Source organism: Saccopteryx leptura, chromosome 9 (genome assembly GCF_036850995.1).
Source record: "Saccopteryx leptura isolate mSacLep1 chromosome 9, mSacLep1_pri_phased_curated, whole genome shotgun sequence".
Lineage (NCBI taxonomy): Eukaryota > Metazoa > Chordata > Mammalia > Chiroptera > Emballonuridae > Saccopteryx > Saccopteryx leptura.
In genome coordinates this window covers 7,240,072-7,256,383 of record NC_089511.1, presented here as the reverse complement: position 1 = coordinate 7,256,383, position 16,312 = coordinate 7,240,072, and the positions used below count along the sequence as shown (strand labels likewise).

The window sequence follows — 16,312 nt, the reverse complement described above, 5'->3', positions numbered from 1 at the left end:
CAGCTTGCTTTAGATCAGGCAAGAGGGATCCCTTCCTTGGACTGAACAATTCCTTTGCAACACCCGTCCAGTGCCAAAAGGATGCACTACCCTCCTCTCTTCTAGAACATGCTTCAGGTACACAGGAATTATCTACCTAAAACGGTCGCACACCCATCTGCAGAGGGTGCCTGGGTCTATTCCCTAGGTTTGTTCTCTTAAGGAATTCCTTGTTTGGCAAGGAATACACATTAAAACAGGGGTCTCAAACTCAACTCAGCATGTGGGCCGCAGAGCAAGATCACAGCCGTTCGGCGGGCCGCACTAGGTCTACAAAAGGCAACTGTTACGCAACACTTTTCTCACTGCAGTTGAAAACAAAAAAAAATCAGTACAACAAGCACAATCGTACATGCAGTTTACTCAGTGTCACAAAACGACCAGAAACTGTAGTTCGCATCACAACTGCTGTTAACTATGCTAATATCTAGCTAGAATGCTAGAGAAATGAAAAATACAAGTAGGCCCCTAGGCTTACTTAATTTTATCCAAAATATTTTGAACTTCGTGGATTATTAGTCTGCGGGCCGCACAAAATTGTTCGGCGGGCCGCGAGTTTGAGACCCCTGCATTAAAAGTATGTGGGTGCTTAGGCCAGAGAGATGGGGAGAAACAGGTGGAGCTTGAATATGTAGGCTGAGATGTCCACGTGTTTATGAGGCCCCTGAGGTGCAGGACAGAAGAGGGGTGGAAACAGAATGTAGAATGGCCAGCTTCTGCCGTACTCTGAATATGGAACTCCATAGAGTCCAAAACTTCTCAATTCAAATCAGTGCTTCTATTTGTCAAGAAAGAAGGATAAAACATATTTAAGAGTTTACTGGCTTTATATACAACATTTAAATATTTTGACATGCAGTATGAGAACTTCCATTTGTACTCTTTTCCTGGGACCCACAAATGTTAGGACAAGCCTGCATAAAAATGAATTAAGAAACAATTATGTAAGAAAAAGAATTTCAAAAAGGAAATAGGATTATGGAATCTGTTTTAGACTACGTCACTAAAAAGCTACTTTATATTTGGTCCTCTACGACTATAAACATTCTAAAATTCTATTAATTTTAAACTCCTTCCAGTTCTAAAACGAAAAAAAAACACCTTAGGGTAAGAAATCATTATTAAAAAACAAACTGACTTTACAATTTATATAGCACTTTTAAATTCATTGTTCATTATAATGTTTATTTATCAGAAATGCCAGCAACACGGACAGACATACTGCAGATGAGAACACTGCAGAGGTAACTTGCCCAGGACGACTATGTATGAGAGCACATGGAGGGCTCAGTCAGGACTCGAACCTAGTTCTCCGGGTTCAAATCCAGTGCTTTCCCACTCTTATCAGAGACTTACATCTGAAAGCCTACTTTCAAAAGATTTATTGTCCAACACTAGAACTGAGAAACAAATGACTGATGACAAAACAAAGATGAAAACTACCTAATTCCCCTCCTTCATAAACAGCTCATTGGCCTGATGACAAAAACTCATGAATTCAACTTTTGAATCATATGGCTCAATTCAGTAAGCAATATACAACCACATGAGTAACATTAAGAAAGTGCTTAAAAAAAAAAAGTGCTGAAAGCACGTGATATAATACACAGAGTTGATAGCATTTTTACCAACTAAAATATACTTAACACTTTGGAGATCAGATTAGCTGATTAAAAAATAGTACTAATTCCTGCATTACTCCAATAGGTCTACTATGGATTTAACTTGAATAATATCAAATTATTTTATAAGCAATATTATATAAATAACTAAAACAATTAAGTAAAAATACTGGATTATGTCTTAAAAAATGATGACTTCTTTATCTTTTCTCAGTACGTACGTACTTTTCTCAAATCTGAATCTGTGTTCAAGTCCTAGGTCTGTGACTTGTAAACAATTCTATCTTGAGTCTGTTTTCTTAATTTATAAGTTAAGATGCCCAATAACATCATAAGATTATTGTGAGAATAACGGGATGACATGTAAAAAGTACCCAGCACAATGCCTGGCATAGGGCTGGGGCTTACAAAATAACGGCTGAATAAATGAAATTTTTGTTTATTCAAAAATTGTTGTTTATTTAAATCACTTAAGTATGCATTATGGAGAAATCTGAAACCAAAAGTTTCCAATAGCCCAACTCTAATCATTTCAGTTTAGAGCACTAGAATCTAGTGACTAGATAATTCCTAGCATGATAAGCAAAGAGAAGAGACTAAGCAGAAATCATTTTTCTGCTGAAAGATAAAGACACTCAAGTATGTTTTTTATAATGTGAGGTCAGCTCTGGCCAGGTAGCTCGGGTGGTTAGAGTGTCATCCCCATAAACCAAGGTTGTGGGTTCAATTCCTGGGCACATGCGAGAGTCAACAAATGAATACATGAATGAGTGGAACAATGGATCGATGATTTCCTGTCTCTGTCTCTACCTTTCTCTCAAATCAATACATTAAACAAAATTATATTAGTCTTTATAATGTGAGATCATAAAGTCATAAAAGAGGTCCTTGTTAATTAATTCTTGAGTTAAATATCTTCTAATTGGCCTCATGGCTTACAGTAGGCAGAATAATGGCCCCTACCGATATAAGCCTAATTCCCCAAATTTGTGAATGTTAAATTACATGATAAAGGAGAATTCAGACTGCAGACAGAATTAGTTAATCAGCTGACCTTAAAATAGGGGGAGATTACCCTAGATTGTCCATAGCTGCAATGAAATCTCAAGAGTCCTATCAGTGGAAGAAAGAGGCAAAAGAGTCATGCAATGAGAGAAGGACTCTGTCAGCCCTTAGGAGTCAAGATGGAAGGGGGCCACAGGCCACAGAAGAGGGCAGCCTCTGTAAACTGGCAAAGCAAGAAAAGAAATCCTCTTCTATAAAGGAGCACAGCCCTGCCAAGACCTCAATGTTAGATGTTAGCGCAGTGAGATCCATTTCGGCCTTCTGAGTTCTTTGAAGACATAAAATGTGTGATAATTTGTTACAATAGCAATAAGTAACTGATATGGGACTACAGGTCACTACCAGCTTCAATATTCCCCTACTTTAAGGCAGCAGACTTTCAACCTTTTTCATCTCATTGCACATATAAACTAATCACTAAAATTTTGCGGCACACCCAAAAATATAATTTTTCCCAATCTGACAAAAAATAGGTATACCATACTTTTGATTTACTCACATCAAATGGCTATTGTTGTGTTGGCTGTTGTCATTTTTTCATTTAACAATCTAAAGCAGGGGTAGTCAACCTTTTTATATCTACCACCCACTTTTGTATCTCTGTTAGTAGTAAAATTTTCTAACCGCCCACCAGTTCCACAGTGATGGTGATTTATAAAGTAGGGAAGTCACTTTACTTTATAAAATTTATAAAGCAGAGTTACAGCAAGTTAAAGCATATAATAATAATAACTTACCAAGTACTTTATGTCAGATTTTCGCTAAGTTTGGCAGAATAAATCTTTATAAAACAACTTACTATAGTTAAATCTGTCTTTTTATTTATACTTTGGTTGCTCCGCTACCGCCCACCATGAAAGCTGGAACGCCCCCTAGTGGGTGGTAGGGACCAGGTTGACTACCACTGATCTAAAGGAAAAGAGGTCAGTGCCCCAACCTAAATAGTCAGGTTTTATATGCTTTAAAAGGTCTTGCAACACAAAGGTTCTCTAAAGCAACAGAGGGTAGTGTGAGCTCCAGAGTTCTACTGCTTGTATCTGAACCCCTTGCTCTGTCATTTACTAGCTACATGACACTGAGCAAGCTATGTAACCAGCCTCTCCTTCAAGTCTTATCTGTAAAAAGAGTAGATAAGATTTACCTCAGAGTTGTTCTGAAGATTAAATGAGAAAATACATGTAAAGCTATAAACATGAGTATAACTGCTGAATATTTATGGAATATTTGTACTCTTATTATTCATAATTGTATAAATCTTCAAAGGAAAGTTTGTATATTTACCTCAATTTTCTAAGAATCTGTCTAATCACGGGCACACACAATTTATCTGCAAAGATGCTCATCATACTACCCAAAAAGAATAAACTGGTTAAATAAATTATGGTATTCTGCACTATTAATTATTATACAGTCGTTAATTTGGTATTATAAGTCTTCTAATTAAGGCCAGATGGATTAACAGGAACTGGATTTACTATCCTTCTTAAAACTGAAGTCAGGCAAAACATACACAATTGTTTTCCGGGATCGCACATCAGGCGAGGCAGGACAGCGACCCGAGAGACGGGAAACGAGCAGGACTGACAAGGGGAGGTTTCTAGGCTGCAGAGTAGAAAGAGCAGGAACCCAGGGGACATCTCACAGCACCCCTGAGTGGAAGAGCAGATCTGGAAGTCCAGGGAAGCCAAGGAGGCTGGTTTACAGGGGAGAGGTCTGGAGAGATAGCTTCAATACAGGAAAGACTTCTGGAGGCTCTGGCTGATTCGCTCAGTGGATACAGCGTAAGCCTGGCATGAGGAAGTCCTGGGTTCAATCCCCAGTCAGGGCACACATGAAAAGCAACCATCTGTTTCTTTCCACCTCCCTCTTCCTCTCTGGCAGCTAGTGGCTTAGGTTCCAGGCACTGAGGATAGCTTGGTTGGTCCGAGTGTCAGCCTTAGACTCAGCTGATTCGAGAATCGGCCCCAGATGGGGATTGCTGGGTGGATCCGGTCAGGGCGCATGCAGACGTCTGTCTCTCTATCCCCCCTCCCCTCTCACTTAAAAAGAAGAAAAAAGAGACCTTCAGAAGGTCTCTTCTTGAGGCTTTAGATAAGTTTACTCATCAGCACTACCCAAGGCCCAGAAAAAAACACCTGAAAGCAGCCAAGATCTAACTAGGGCCAAGAATAGTTCATCTTTCCATCAACCATAGTGGAAAATCTTGTACTTCACAAGGCACTGGATAGAGATCCCATGGCTAACTACATGTAGGATGTGATAACAAGTCGCAACCTCTCTCTAACACTGTTTCTGATTTTTGTATATGAAGACAGAGTAAAATCTTGTCCAGCTCTAAAACTGTATGATTTCATTAGAAGGTCAATGTAAACTTGAATATTTTCAGATATATAAACATATATTCATGTAGGAAAGACCTCGCTTCAAAGTGTTCTCCTTGCATAATTTGTAAGGTGTTACCTGTACAGTAAATGTGCAAGGTATTATCTGCATAGTTGAATACAGCAAATTACCAGACTTTATTAAACTGAAAACTGTGGTCCAAGCCTCCTAACTACATACTTACCACATACATATGTCCCTATATATTATCCACACTATATAGTATTAAAATATTTTCTTAATTTAAAATCAATTTAGTCCAATTCCCAAAGAAATCTGATCACCCATATAAGTTTTCCAAAGCCACTTTATATTCATGCTCTCATCACAGGAATAAAGTGTGATGGCTCAGTAGCCCCTAACACATTACTTTCAATTTCAGACATTATAATGATAAGTAAATGACTGAGTAGTCCTATGGGATCGGGGAGCACACCTCATCTATCAAATTAAATACAACAAAATTTTGTTAAACCTACTTTGAAGTTTGGCTTGAATCTCATGCTCTTCACATACTGTACTAATCCACAAATTTCTCACCAACTGCTGCCTCTTCGCTGCCCCTGGAACTCACTTCCTGTCCACCTCTCACCCCTAAGTACGCATGTTATGGATCAACAGCCTTAAAAATAGCCTTAAAGCTACTGTTAACAACCTAGAGTTTCTGTTACTACTCCTGGCAGGCAGTGAAGAGCTCAACAATGGACAGTTTATAGTATTAGTTTCCCAAAATTCCTTTGCTCTAAAAATTAGAGATAAAATAAGCTACTGCTGTCTGCTATGTTTTCTGAGTACTTACATTTAGAAACACTTGTAGCATCCCACTTTTTTTCTTTTTTATAAGTGGTAAAATTTTAGTCAATTATTTAAAAATAAATGTTCTCAGCAATATTCACTGTTATTATGATTGACAACAGACTTCAGAGTACTCTGAGACATTTAAAATTATATCCCCAACTATCCCCACCTCAGCTGAAGAGTAAGAAATAGCAAGGTTTAGAAATATTCTTTACATATCAAAAAATCTCAATGTAGTTTTCTAGAATTCTAAATAGCATGCCATCCATGAATTTTCAAGCAGTAGACTAAGGAATAAAGAGTGGGCAAAAGTAGGTCTACAGTGTTTATACAGAAAATAATACAATGGGTTCTGGTTGGTTGGCTCAGTGGTAGAGTATCAAACTGGCATGTGGATGTCCTGGGTTCAATTCCCAGTCAGGGCACACAGGACAAGAGCCCATTTGCTTCTCCACCCTCAGCCCCTCCTGCTTCTCCCGATCTCCTCACCCCCTCCTGCAGCCATGGCTCAACTGAAATGAGTTGGCCCTAGGTGCTGAGGATGGCTCCACGGCCTCCGCCTTAGGCGCTAAGAAGAGCTAGGTTGTGAGCAATGGAGCAATGCCTCGGAAGGGCAGAGCATTGCCCCTCAGTGGGCTTGCCAGGTGGATCCCGGTTGGGACACATGCAGAAGTCTATCTTTGCTTCCTCTCTTCTCACCGAATAAAAAAATAAAAGAAAAATAAAGGAAAATAATATAATAAATAATAAATAATAAGACAAGAATAAACTGTGTTTTGTGTATTCACAACTATAAAACTAGTTTGTCCCACACTATATAATGTTTTGGCTATAACAAATATATCTTATTTTTACATTTTTGATAAACAAAAATTTCTGCCACATTATTTTTAATCTCTTAAATGTCTATACATATTTATATTAATTTAGTCTGAAATAAAATTACTGCAATCAGGAATTTTCTTAAACCTAAAAAGGTTTTTTCCACAGAACCTGGGGAAACACCATATTAATATAAGAATTCCTTACTAATACAACATTCGGCTATGCAGTAACCATTACAATCCAAACACGCCAAAAATTACACAGGCAAAATCTGCTCTGCCAAAATTTGTCATACATTACACACATTAAACCATTTGAATTTCACGTATTTAGGATCTGTGACCTATATACTTCAGTACATATAAACCTATATAAAATCCACAATCACCATAATCATAACAATTCCCTACCTCCTCTACCAATTATTTCTCCTCTTCATTCTCACATTCAGCAACTCCCAAGTATCACTCTGAATACAAATAATAGGAAACGTGAGGTCTTTCAATAACTCAAAAAAAAGTTTTCCAAACTGGCTGCCATTTATCAGTATTTGAACATGTAATGAGCTCTGAAATAGGAGGTAAATTTCAGTAAAGTCGCCTAGATTTATCAGTGCAGAATGACTTATGAAACATTGCTTGTGATGAGTCTGAAGAGAATTTCTCTCAGAAAGTACTATCAGTGTGCTACTATCAAGGACGACCTTAATTATTTATAATTATCCTCCATTCATTTCAAATCTATTAAAGGCAGTCTTTATTTCTTTTTAAAGCCAGAACATGTTTAGAAAACCATGAATTAAAAATATTTAAATGATGACAAGGCTTTAGAAAAATGAAATTAAGAAAAGGAGTTAATAATCAGGTTTCTTAACTTCAATTATATGCTATACAAAGTGATTAGTCAAACCAGCCAGAAATCTACATATAAAGTGACTAGATGACCTTAGACATCAATCAGCAGAGACTCTTCCCGGGGTCCAACTAGGCTGCTTGCTCCTCTTCCAGCAGAGGGAGCAAAACCCTAACATTCTCCACAAGCCACAGAAGGAAGGGGAAGGGAAGGGTTTACAGGTGCCTTTTAAGTATCTTAAAATCTATGTAGACATTTTTTTAAAAGTAATGAAAATACCATTTGAAACAACTAAAATTAACCCAAAAGAAAAGATAAAGACTTTATCTTTTTCAAACACTTCAAGGCTTTGAAATGAAAAATGGTCCCTATATATTTAATTTCAATAACTATGGCATATTTCATCATTGACAAAATCTCATAGGTAACCAAGGTATAAAAGTACTATGAATCCTTCATTTTAAAAGATTTTTTTTTTTTTTTTTTGACAGAGACAGAGAGAGGGATAGATAGGGACAAACAGACAGGAACGGAGAGAGATGAGAAGCATCAATTTTTCGCTGTGGCACTTTAGTTGTTCATTGATTGCTTTCTCATATGTGCCTTGACCGTGGGGCTACAGTAGACTGAGTAACCCCTTGCTCAAGCCAGTGACCTTGGGTCCAAGCTGGTGAGCTTTGCTCAAACCAGATGAGCCCACGCTCAAGCTGGCGACCTCGGGGTATCGAACCTGGGTCCTCTGCAGCCCAGTCCGACGCTCTATCCACTGCACCACCATCTGGTCAGGCTAAAAGATTTTATAAACATGATAAAATATTACATTAAATACATTTTTATATTTTCATGACAAAAACTACAGAAAACAAAGTGTAATTTCACTACCCTAAAACAATCATTTCTTTTCCATATTTTTTCACATATGTAATACATGTGTCTTCATACTGTCATGAAGAAAATATAATTATGAAAACATTATGTACTTACTCTATACTGGGCACAGTTCTAAGCACTGTTACATGTTATATCGTTTATAAGCCCCAGCAAAGACCTGTTAGATTTTATTATTCAACATTTAACGATGAAGCAAGTGAGACACATAAAAATTATATAAACGACTAAAACTTACACAACTACTAAGTAACAGAAGCCAAGATTCTATCCCATTCTTAACCACTTGACTGTGATTTTAATTTTGAATCATGCTTTTCCCCTATTTTTAACATATTCTCAGCGTTAATCTTCAGTCTTTTAATGCCTAATTAAAATCTAACATGGAAACGATAATAAACTATGCTGCTATCAGTTGTCTCTTATAGCAAAATAAATATCTTTGTAGCCCTGGCCGGTTGGCTCAGCGGTAGAGCGTCGGCCTAGCGTGCAGAGGACCCGGGTTCGATTCCCGGCCAGGGCACACAGGAGAAGCGCCCATTTGCTTCTCCACCCCTCTGCCGCGCTTTCCTCTCTGTCTCTCTCTTCCTCTCCCGCAGCCAAGGCTCCATTGGAGCAAAGATGGCCCGGGCGCTGGGGATGGCTCCTTGGCCTCTGCCCCAGGCGCTAGAGTGGCTCTGGTCGCAATATGGCGACGCCCAGGATGGGCAGAGCATCGCCCCCTGGTGGGCAGAGCATCGCCCCATGGTGGGCGTGCCGGGTGGATCCCGGTCGGGCGCATGCGGGAGTCTGTCTGACTGTCTCTCCCTGTTTCCAGCTTCAGAAAAATGAAAAAAAAAAAAAAAAAAAAAAAAATCTTTGTGTATATCAGTTTTGCTATATTCGGGTTATTGTTAATAAAGTATTTTTGTCCTCAAATATATCACCCAATTGCTTTCCAAATTATTTGTATCAATTAATAAAGCTATGTAAGTTCTAATTTCACCATAAATTTGCTAGCAATCTGCATTAACGTTTAAAATTTTTTTCTAGCTTGACCAGGCAGTAGTGGTGCAGTGAATAGAGCATTGGACTGGGATACAGAGGGCCCAAGATCGAAACCCTGAGGTGGCCGGCTTGAGCACAGGCTTAATCGCTTAAGCATGGAGTCACTGGCTTAAGCATGGGATCACAGACATGACCCCATGGTCACTGGCTTGAGTCCAAGGTCACTGACTTAAGCAGGGGCTCACTTGCTCTGTTGCAGCCCTTCCCCATCAAGGCACATATGAAAAAGCAATCAATGAACTAAGGAGCTGCAACAAAGAATTGATGCTTCTCATCTCTCTCCCTTCCTGTCTTTCTGTCCCTCTCTCTGTCTCTGTCACAAAAAAATAAAAATAAAAAAATTCTAGGCCCTGGTTGGGTGGCTCTATGGATAGAGTGTTGTCCTGGCATACCAAAGTTACAAGTTTCATCCCCAGTCAGGGCACATGTGAGAAGCAATCAGTGAGTACACAGCTAAATGAAAAAACTAACTGGAGCCTGACCAGGCGGTGACGCAGTGGATAGAGCGTCGGACTGGGATGTGGAGGACCCAGCCAGGTTCAAGACCCCGAAGTCGCTAGCTTGAGCACGAGCTTATCTGGTTTGAGCAAGGCTCACCAGCCTGAGCCCAAGGTTGCTGGCTTGAGCAAGGGGTTACTCAGTATGCTGTAGCCCCATAGTCAAAGTACATATGAGAAATCAATCAATGAACAACTAAGGAACCACAACGAAGAATTGATGTTTCTCATCTCTCTCCATTCCTGTCTGTCTGTCCCTATCTGTCCCTCTCTCTGACTCTCTCTCTCTCCCCCACAAGAAAAAAAAAAAAAAACTAAGTGGAACAAGTTGATTCTTCTCTCTCTCAAATCAATAAAAAAATTCAATTAAAAAAAAGAGTGGGCCCTGACCAGTTGGCTCAGCCGTAGAGTGTTGGCCCAGAATGTGGATGTCCCAGGTTCAATTCCCAGCCAGGGCACACAAGAGAAGCACCCAGATGGGCAGGGCATTGCCCCCTAGTGGGCTTGCCCGGTAGATCCCGGTTGGGGCACATGCGGGAGTCTGTCTCTGCCTCCCCGTAACTCACTAAATAAAATAGTAAAACTTTTTTTCTAATAGATGAAGATGAAACCACTCTACAAACTGAATTATTAGAGGTGTACATTATTCTTAATGTTGTTTACTAATTCAATTTCTTCTTTTGTGAATTTCAGATAAAGCATTATCTAGTTATTAACTGAGATCTTAAAAGTTTACTCATCAATTTACATATTTTTTATAGGAATATTAATCCTATGTCCATCATGTATACCAGAGGTCCCCAAACTTTTTACACAAGAGGCCAGTTCACTGTCCCTCAGACCGTTGGAGGGCCGGACTATAAAAAAAACTATGAACAAATCCCTATGCACACTGCACATATCTTATTTTAAAGTAAAAAAAACAAAACGTGAACAAATACAATATTTAAAATAAAGAACAAGTAAATTTAAATCAACAAACTGACTAGTATTTCAATGGGAACTATGCTCCTCTCACTGACCACCAATGAAAGAGGTGCCCCTTCCGGAAGTGCGGTGGGGGGGGGGGGCGGATAAATGGCCTCAGGGGGGCGCATGCAGCCCGCGGGCCGAAGTTTGGGGACCCCTGATGTATACAATAAAATAGTCCCAAACTATTATTTTCCTCTTAATTATCACTATAAAGTTTCCATTTGTTTATATTAAATCTTTTTGTTAAAGGCACAAAAGAGGTCTTAAACAATTTTCTAAATATAATTTTCACAATATAAGTTAGTCCATTGCTTTGAGTACATCAATGAATCACTTTTAAATATGACTGCTAAAAAATAAAAAATGTCAAAATATGCATATTTAATAGAACCACTGAGTTTGACCAATTTTAATTGTCTCATATAAATTAACTCAGTGAGGAAAAGCCCACCCTATCCCAAATCACGGAAATCAGAGCTCCGTACCTGTCGTTGTAAACATAGGCGGTTTCTGTCGTGTAAATGATGATGATTAGAAAGTGATGAGGGCCAACTCCGAGCCTGAGTATGAAATTGAGTTGGAGTCATATCAGAAGGCCGTGTTACAAGATGTGAAGTAAAGTGCCGTTCAAGGTCATGATCTAAAACATGACATGAATTATCTTGCCCAAATGTTGACTCATCAAACTGGGGAAGGAGACCTTCCTGTAGAAGGTCTTCTGGGTCAAGTCCTGTGAATGACGCCGTTTGAGATTCCACTTGATGAAGCAGATTCTCCTCTAAAGATGAAAAGCCATTAGTTTCTACGTGATCGTTGAAATGGCCCATCTGAGTTCCTGAGTCAACAGGATCCGGGAAGTTCATGTGCACAGGAGATAATTTTGAATTGCTGTAATTACCCTGAGGATGTGATGAATGCAACATTTGGAAATTACTTGGAGTCAGCGGTGTATTGGGATTCAGCATATGCTGAGCAGATTCTTGCTTGATTCCCCTATGAGGTGAAAAGGAATTACTCCCAGGAAAATCAGAAAAAGTCTGATTTGTATGATTGGGTGCAAGGACGGCAGAGGACTGAAGGAGATTTTTCGAAGATACGTGGTTACTGGAAAAGGAATAATGTGAAGAAAACTGCTGTGAATTACTGACAGAACAAGACGTCATATTTGGAGAAGGTCCATTAAAATTTCCCTCTTGCCGATTCCCACACTTGAGGAAGTGCACCGAAGGGTTTGACGTTTGAGCATACTGCTGCATCAGAAGAGGCTGCTGTGAAGTAGATGCGTTAGTAATCTGTGGTGGGTGGTTGACATTGACTCTGCGTGGACCAGAAACACTAACATCCATAAAATTTTTAGGCTGGCTAAGAGAATTTTGCCCTGGGTTAAGGTTATTTCTGTTTTGTTGTGAGCGCAGTGAAGGACACTGTGTGTGTTGTTCATTGGCCTGAAATAAGGCAAAGTCATGGTGTGCCACAAAGCTTTTATTTTGATGCATAGAGTGAGAATGTCCTTGTTGGTGAAAAGGAGACCCATTTTGATTTGAAATGCTGGGAGCTGTCTGATGGCCCCACATTGGACTGCCATCTGCTACATCTGGAAATAAACCATTGGGTTGGTTTTGGGGGTGGATTGGAGAACAATTAAACTGAGAGTGTGGAGATAACACATGTTCTGCTGGGCTACCAAAAGACTGATTAACTTGATGAAACTTCAATGACTCAAACTGATTTAACTGTTCATAATCAGTCATCTTCTGATGTGTTGGAGTACCCTGAACATGGTTCAATGAGTCTATGTGCAAAGGTTCAAATTCTGCACCCAAGTTCAATTCATCAACTAGTGAAACAGGTCCTGGTTGCACAAACGCATCATCTGACAACCCTTCTAAGGTCTCACTGAAAAGATTGGCATCATCAAAAAAGTCCATCATTGGATCTGTCATCTTGAAAAATTCCAAGACAATCTGGTCTGTTTACTTCCAGTGAAGTATATTCAGCTTCTCCGTAGTAGATATTATTGGATCATTTCCAAAGTTCATCAACTAATTCGAAACAGGTCAACAATGTTCATTACTGCTCCAGATAATGACATGTTGTGAAGTATCAGAATCCTAGAAAAATAAGAACAAAAGCAATTCAAGTTTAATAATGATTACTCATTAAAGTTCTATATAGTTTATACATGATTTAAAAAACACAAAATCTCAGCATACAATAGTATCTGGTAGAACAATTTATTGCAAATAGCTCACTAATATTTCCTTCAAGAAAAAAAAGACTGGTGCAGGGGACAGGACTATATGCATTTAGAAATTAATAATTCATATATCATAACAGAATGTAAAGTATACTTAAAGAATGGTATGTCAGACACTCTCCCATACCATGAAATGGCCATCACTTCCCAGAAGCTAGTGTACATAAAATACATGTATTCTACTTCAAAATTATCTTTTTAAGAAATCTGACATGAGACCTTCTCAGATTAGTGTGTCATGATCTTTTGCTCTAGACCACTTGAGCAGGTAAGTCTATTATTTCATAGGGCATACATGAAAATGCTTCAAGAAGAGCAATTGTATGAGGTCATGATAAGCATGGTCAAAATGAGATAAAAGTTAGCCCTCTAGTCAACTGACAAACAAAACAGACATGTGGTATACTGGGATGTCCCTGCAGATTGCTACCATGGTCCTCTAGCTCACCTACCATGGAAGATCAGCCCACCTGACAGCCAACTAATTTAGACATCAATGTAGCAAAACCAAGCACCTTCCTGTCAATAGTTATATTCAGGCCCTGGCCGGTTGGCTCAGGGGTAGAGTGTCGGCCTGGCATGCAGAAGTCCCAGGTTCGATTCCCGGTCAGGGCACACAGGAGAAGTGCCCATTTGCTTCTCCACCCGCCCCCCTTTCCTTCCTCTCTTTCTCTCTCTTCCCCTCCCGCAGCCAGGGCTCCATTGGAGCAAAGATGGCCCGGGCGCTGGGGATGGCTCCTTGGCCTCTGCCCCAGGCGCTAGAGTGGCTCTGGTCCCAACAGAGCGACATCCCAGATGGGCAGAGCATCGTCCCCTGGTGGGCGTGCCGGGTGGATCCCCGTCGGGCACATGCGGGAGTCTGTCTGACTGCCTCCCCGTTTCCAACTTCAGAAAAATACAAAAAAATAAAAATAAAAAAAGAATAAATTTAATAAAGGACAAGTAAGATATGGACACCACCAACAACAAACATTGCTGAAAGGAATTCCAGTACATCTAAATAAATGAAAGAGATTACATTGTGTGTGCATGGATTGGAAGACCTACTGCTAAGATGGCAATACTATCAAAGCAATCTACAGGTTCAATGAAATTCCTATCAAAATCCCAATGATGTTTTTGTAGAAATGAAAAAAAACTCATCCTAAAATACATAGGCAATTTTAAGGGACCCAGAACCTAACTTTTACAGAAATCTTAGAAGAAAGCATAGGAACAAATCTTTGTGACTTTAGATTTGAAAATGGTTTAACAGCAAAAGCATGGGCAACAAGAGAAAAAACAGACAAATTAATTAGACTGCATGGAAATTAAAAACTTGTGCATCAAAGGACATCAAGAAAGTAAAAAGACAAGACGGCAAATGGGAAAAAATATTTGCAAATCATATCTAATGAAGATTTAATGTATAAAGAACTCTTACAATTCAGTACTAAACAATCCAATTTTAAAATGCACAGAAGACTTTAATAGACATTTCCCCAAAGAAGATGCAGAAATAGTTGATAAACACAAGAAAACTCAGTATCAGTCATTAGGGGAATGCAAACCAAACTCATAAGATAGCAGCACACTTCAGACCTATAAACAATGAAGAACAGCAAGTGCGAGAGAGGATATGTAGAACTCGGGACCCTTACACATTGCTGGTAGACATGTCAAATGGCACTGCCACTCTGGAAAAGAAGGATGGTTCCTCAAAGAGTCAGAAAGAGCCCTGGCTGGGTAGCTCATATGGTTGGAGCATCGTCCTGATCCACCAAGCTTGTGGGGTCAATCCCATCAGGGCACATATAAAAATCAACCAATGAATGCATAGATAAGTGCAAATCAATGTCTCTTTCTCTCTTTTTCGCTCCCTCCTTATCTCTCTAAAAATCAGACTATAAAAATTTTTTTACAAGTCAAAAAGAATTACCATATAACTCAGCAATTCTTTATCAAGGTATATACTATATAGAAAAGAGAAATAAAAACAGGGAAGCAGATATTTATACACAAATGTTCATAGCAGCATTACTGACTATAGCCAAAAGTTGAAAATAAACCAAGTATCCATCAACCAGAGAATAAACAAAATCTGGTGTATACATGAAATGGCTTATCTAATCATAAAAAGAGGATGCGGTTATGATGCATGCATGGTACAACATGGGTAAGCTTGAAAACACAATGCTAAGTATAAAAGCAGACACAAAGGGGAAAATATTGCATTATTCCTCTTATATGAAATATCTAGAAATAGACAAATTCATAGAAACAGAAAGATGAGAGGTTACCAAGGATGAGGTAGAGAAAAGGAGAAAGTAGGAAATTATTTAATAAGTAGTTTGTGTTTGAAGTGATGAAGAAAATTTGAAAATAGGTAGTGGTGATGGTTGCATACTACTGTGAATGGTAATGCCATTGAACTGTACACTTAATGCTTAAAACAGCAAATTTTACTTAGCTATAGCTTACCACGCACACACTAAAAAAGCCAGGCATGCTCCTTCCTCAAGGCTTTGGCACTTGCTGGGTGCAGTCCTCCTCCACTTCAGTCAGTTTTCTCAAAGGTAACTTTCTCAGGGAGGCCTTTCCTGAAATCATCCAACCTTCTCACGTCTTCATTAACGTGTAAAGGAAGTTCTCCATGCCCACAACATCACTCCCGCTACCCACCTTCCTTCATCTGGTAAACGGACTTTGAGATTCCACTGAGGCTCTACCATCTCATCTCTAGGCCTGTATTCCACACCTGGCACACTGTACCTACAAGTCCTGGTCTACCCATCTGTCTTCCCCACTACACACGACGAATGCAGTGACCGGTTCTTATTCATCACTGTATCATTAACATCTGCTAGTATAAATCCTGGCACGTAGTAAATACCAAATGTTTTCAAGAATTAAAAAATGTTAGAATGTAAAACAAACATCTCAATCCTTATTAGTTACTCCAAAAACTGAAAATCAAAAGCATTCTTTTAGGCAGTATTTCATTTTTATTACTTTATGAATGCCCCCCACCCCTTCTGGCAAGCTCAGTCAGTTAAGAGCATCCTTCCCATGTACTGGGGTTGCGGGTT

At 39.2% G+C, this 16,312-nt stretch overlaps 1 protein-coding gene across 9 annotated transcripts in view; it reads right to left on the bottom strand.

The window, feature by feature from the left end:
• CHD9 (chromodomain helicase DNA binding protein 9) overlaps nucleotides 1-16,312 on the bottom strand; it is a 169,597-nt gene that overhangs the window by 87,630 nt on the left and 65,655 nt on the right. For all 9 annotated transcript variants that reach the window (XM_066349159.1, XM_066349160.1, XM_066349166.1 and 6 more), the window contains exon 2: nucleotides 11,473-13,098. In XM_066349159.1, the coding sequence (XP_066205256.1) occupies nucleotides 11,473-12,930 (1,458 nt within the window). In that variant the 5' untranslated portion in view covers nucleotides 12,931-13,098. The remainder of the gene's footprint in view (nucleotides 1-11,472; nucleotides 13,099-16,312) is intronic.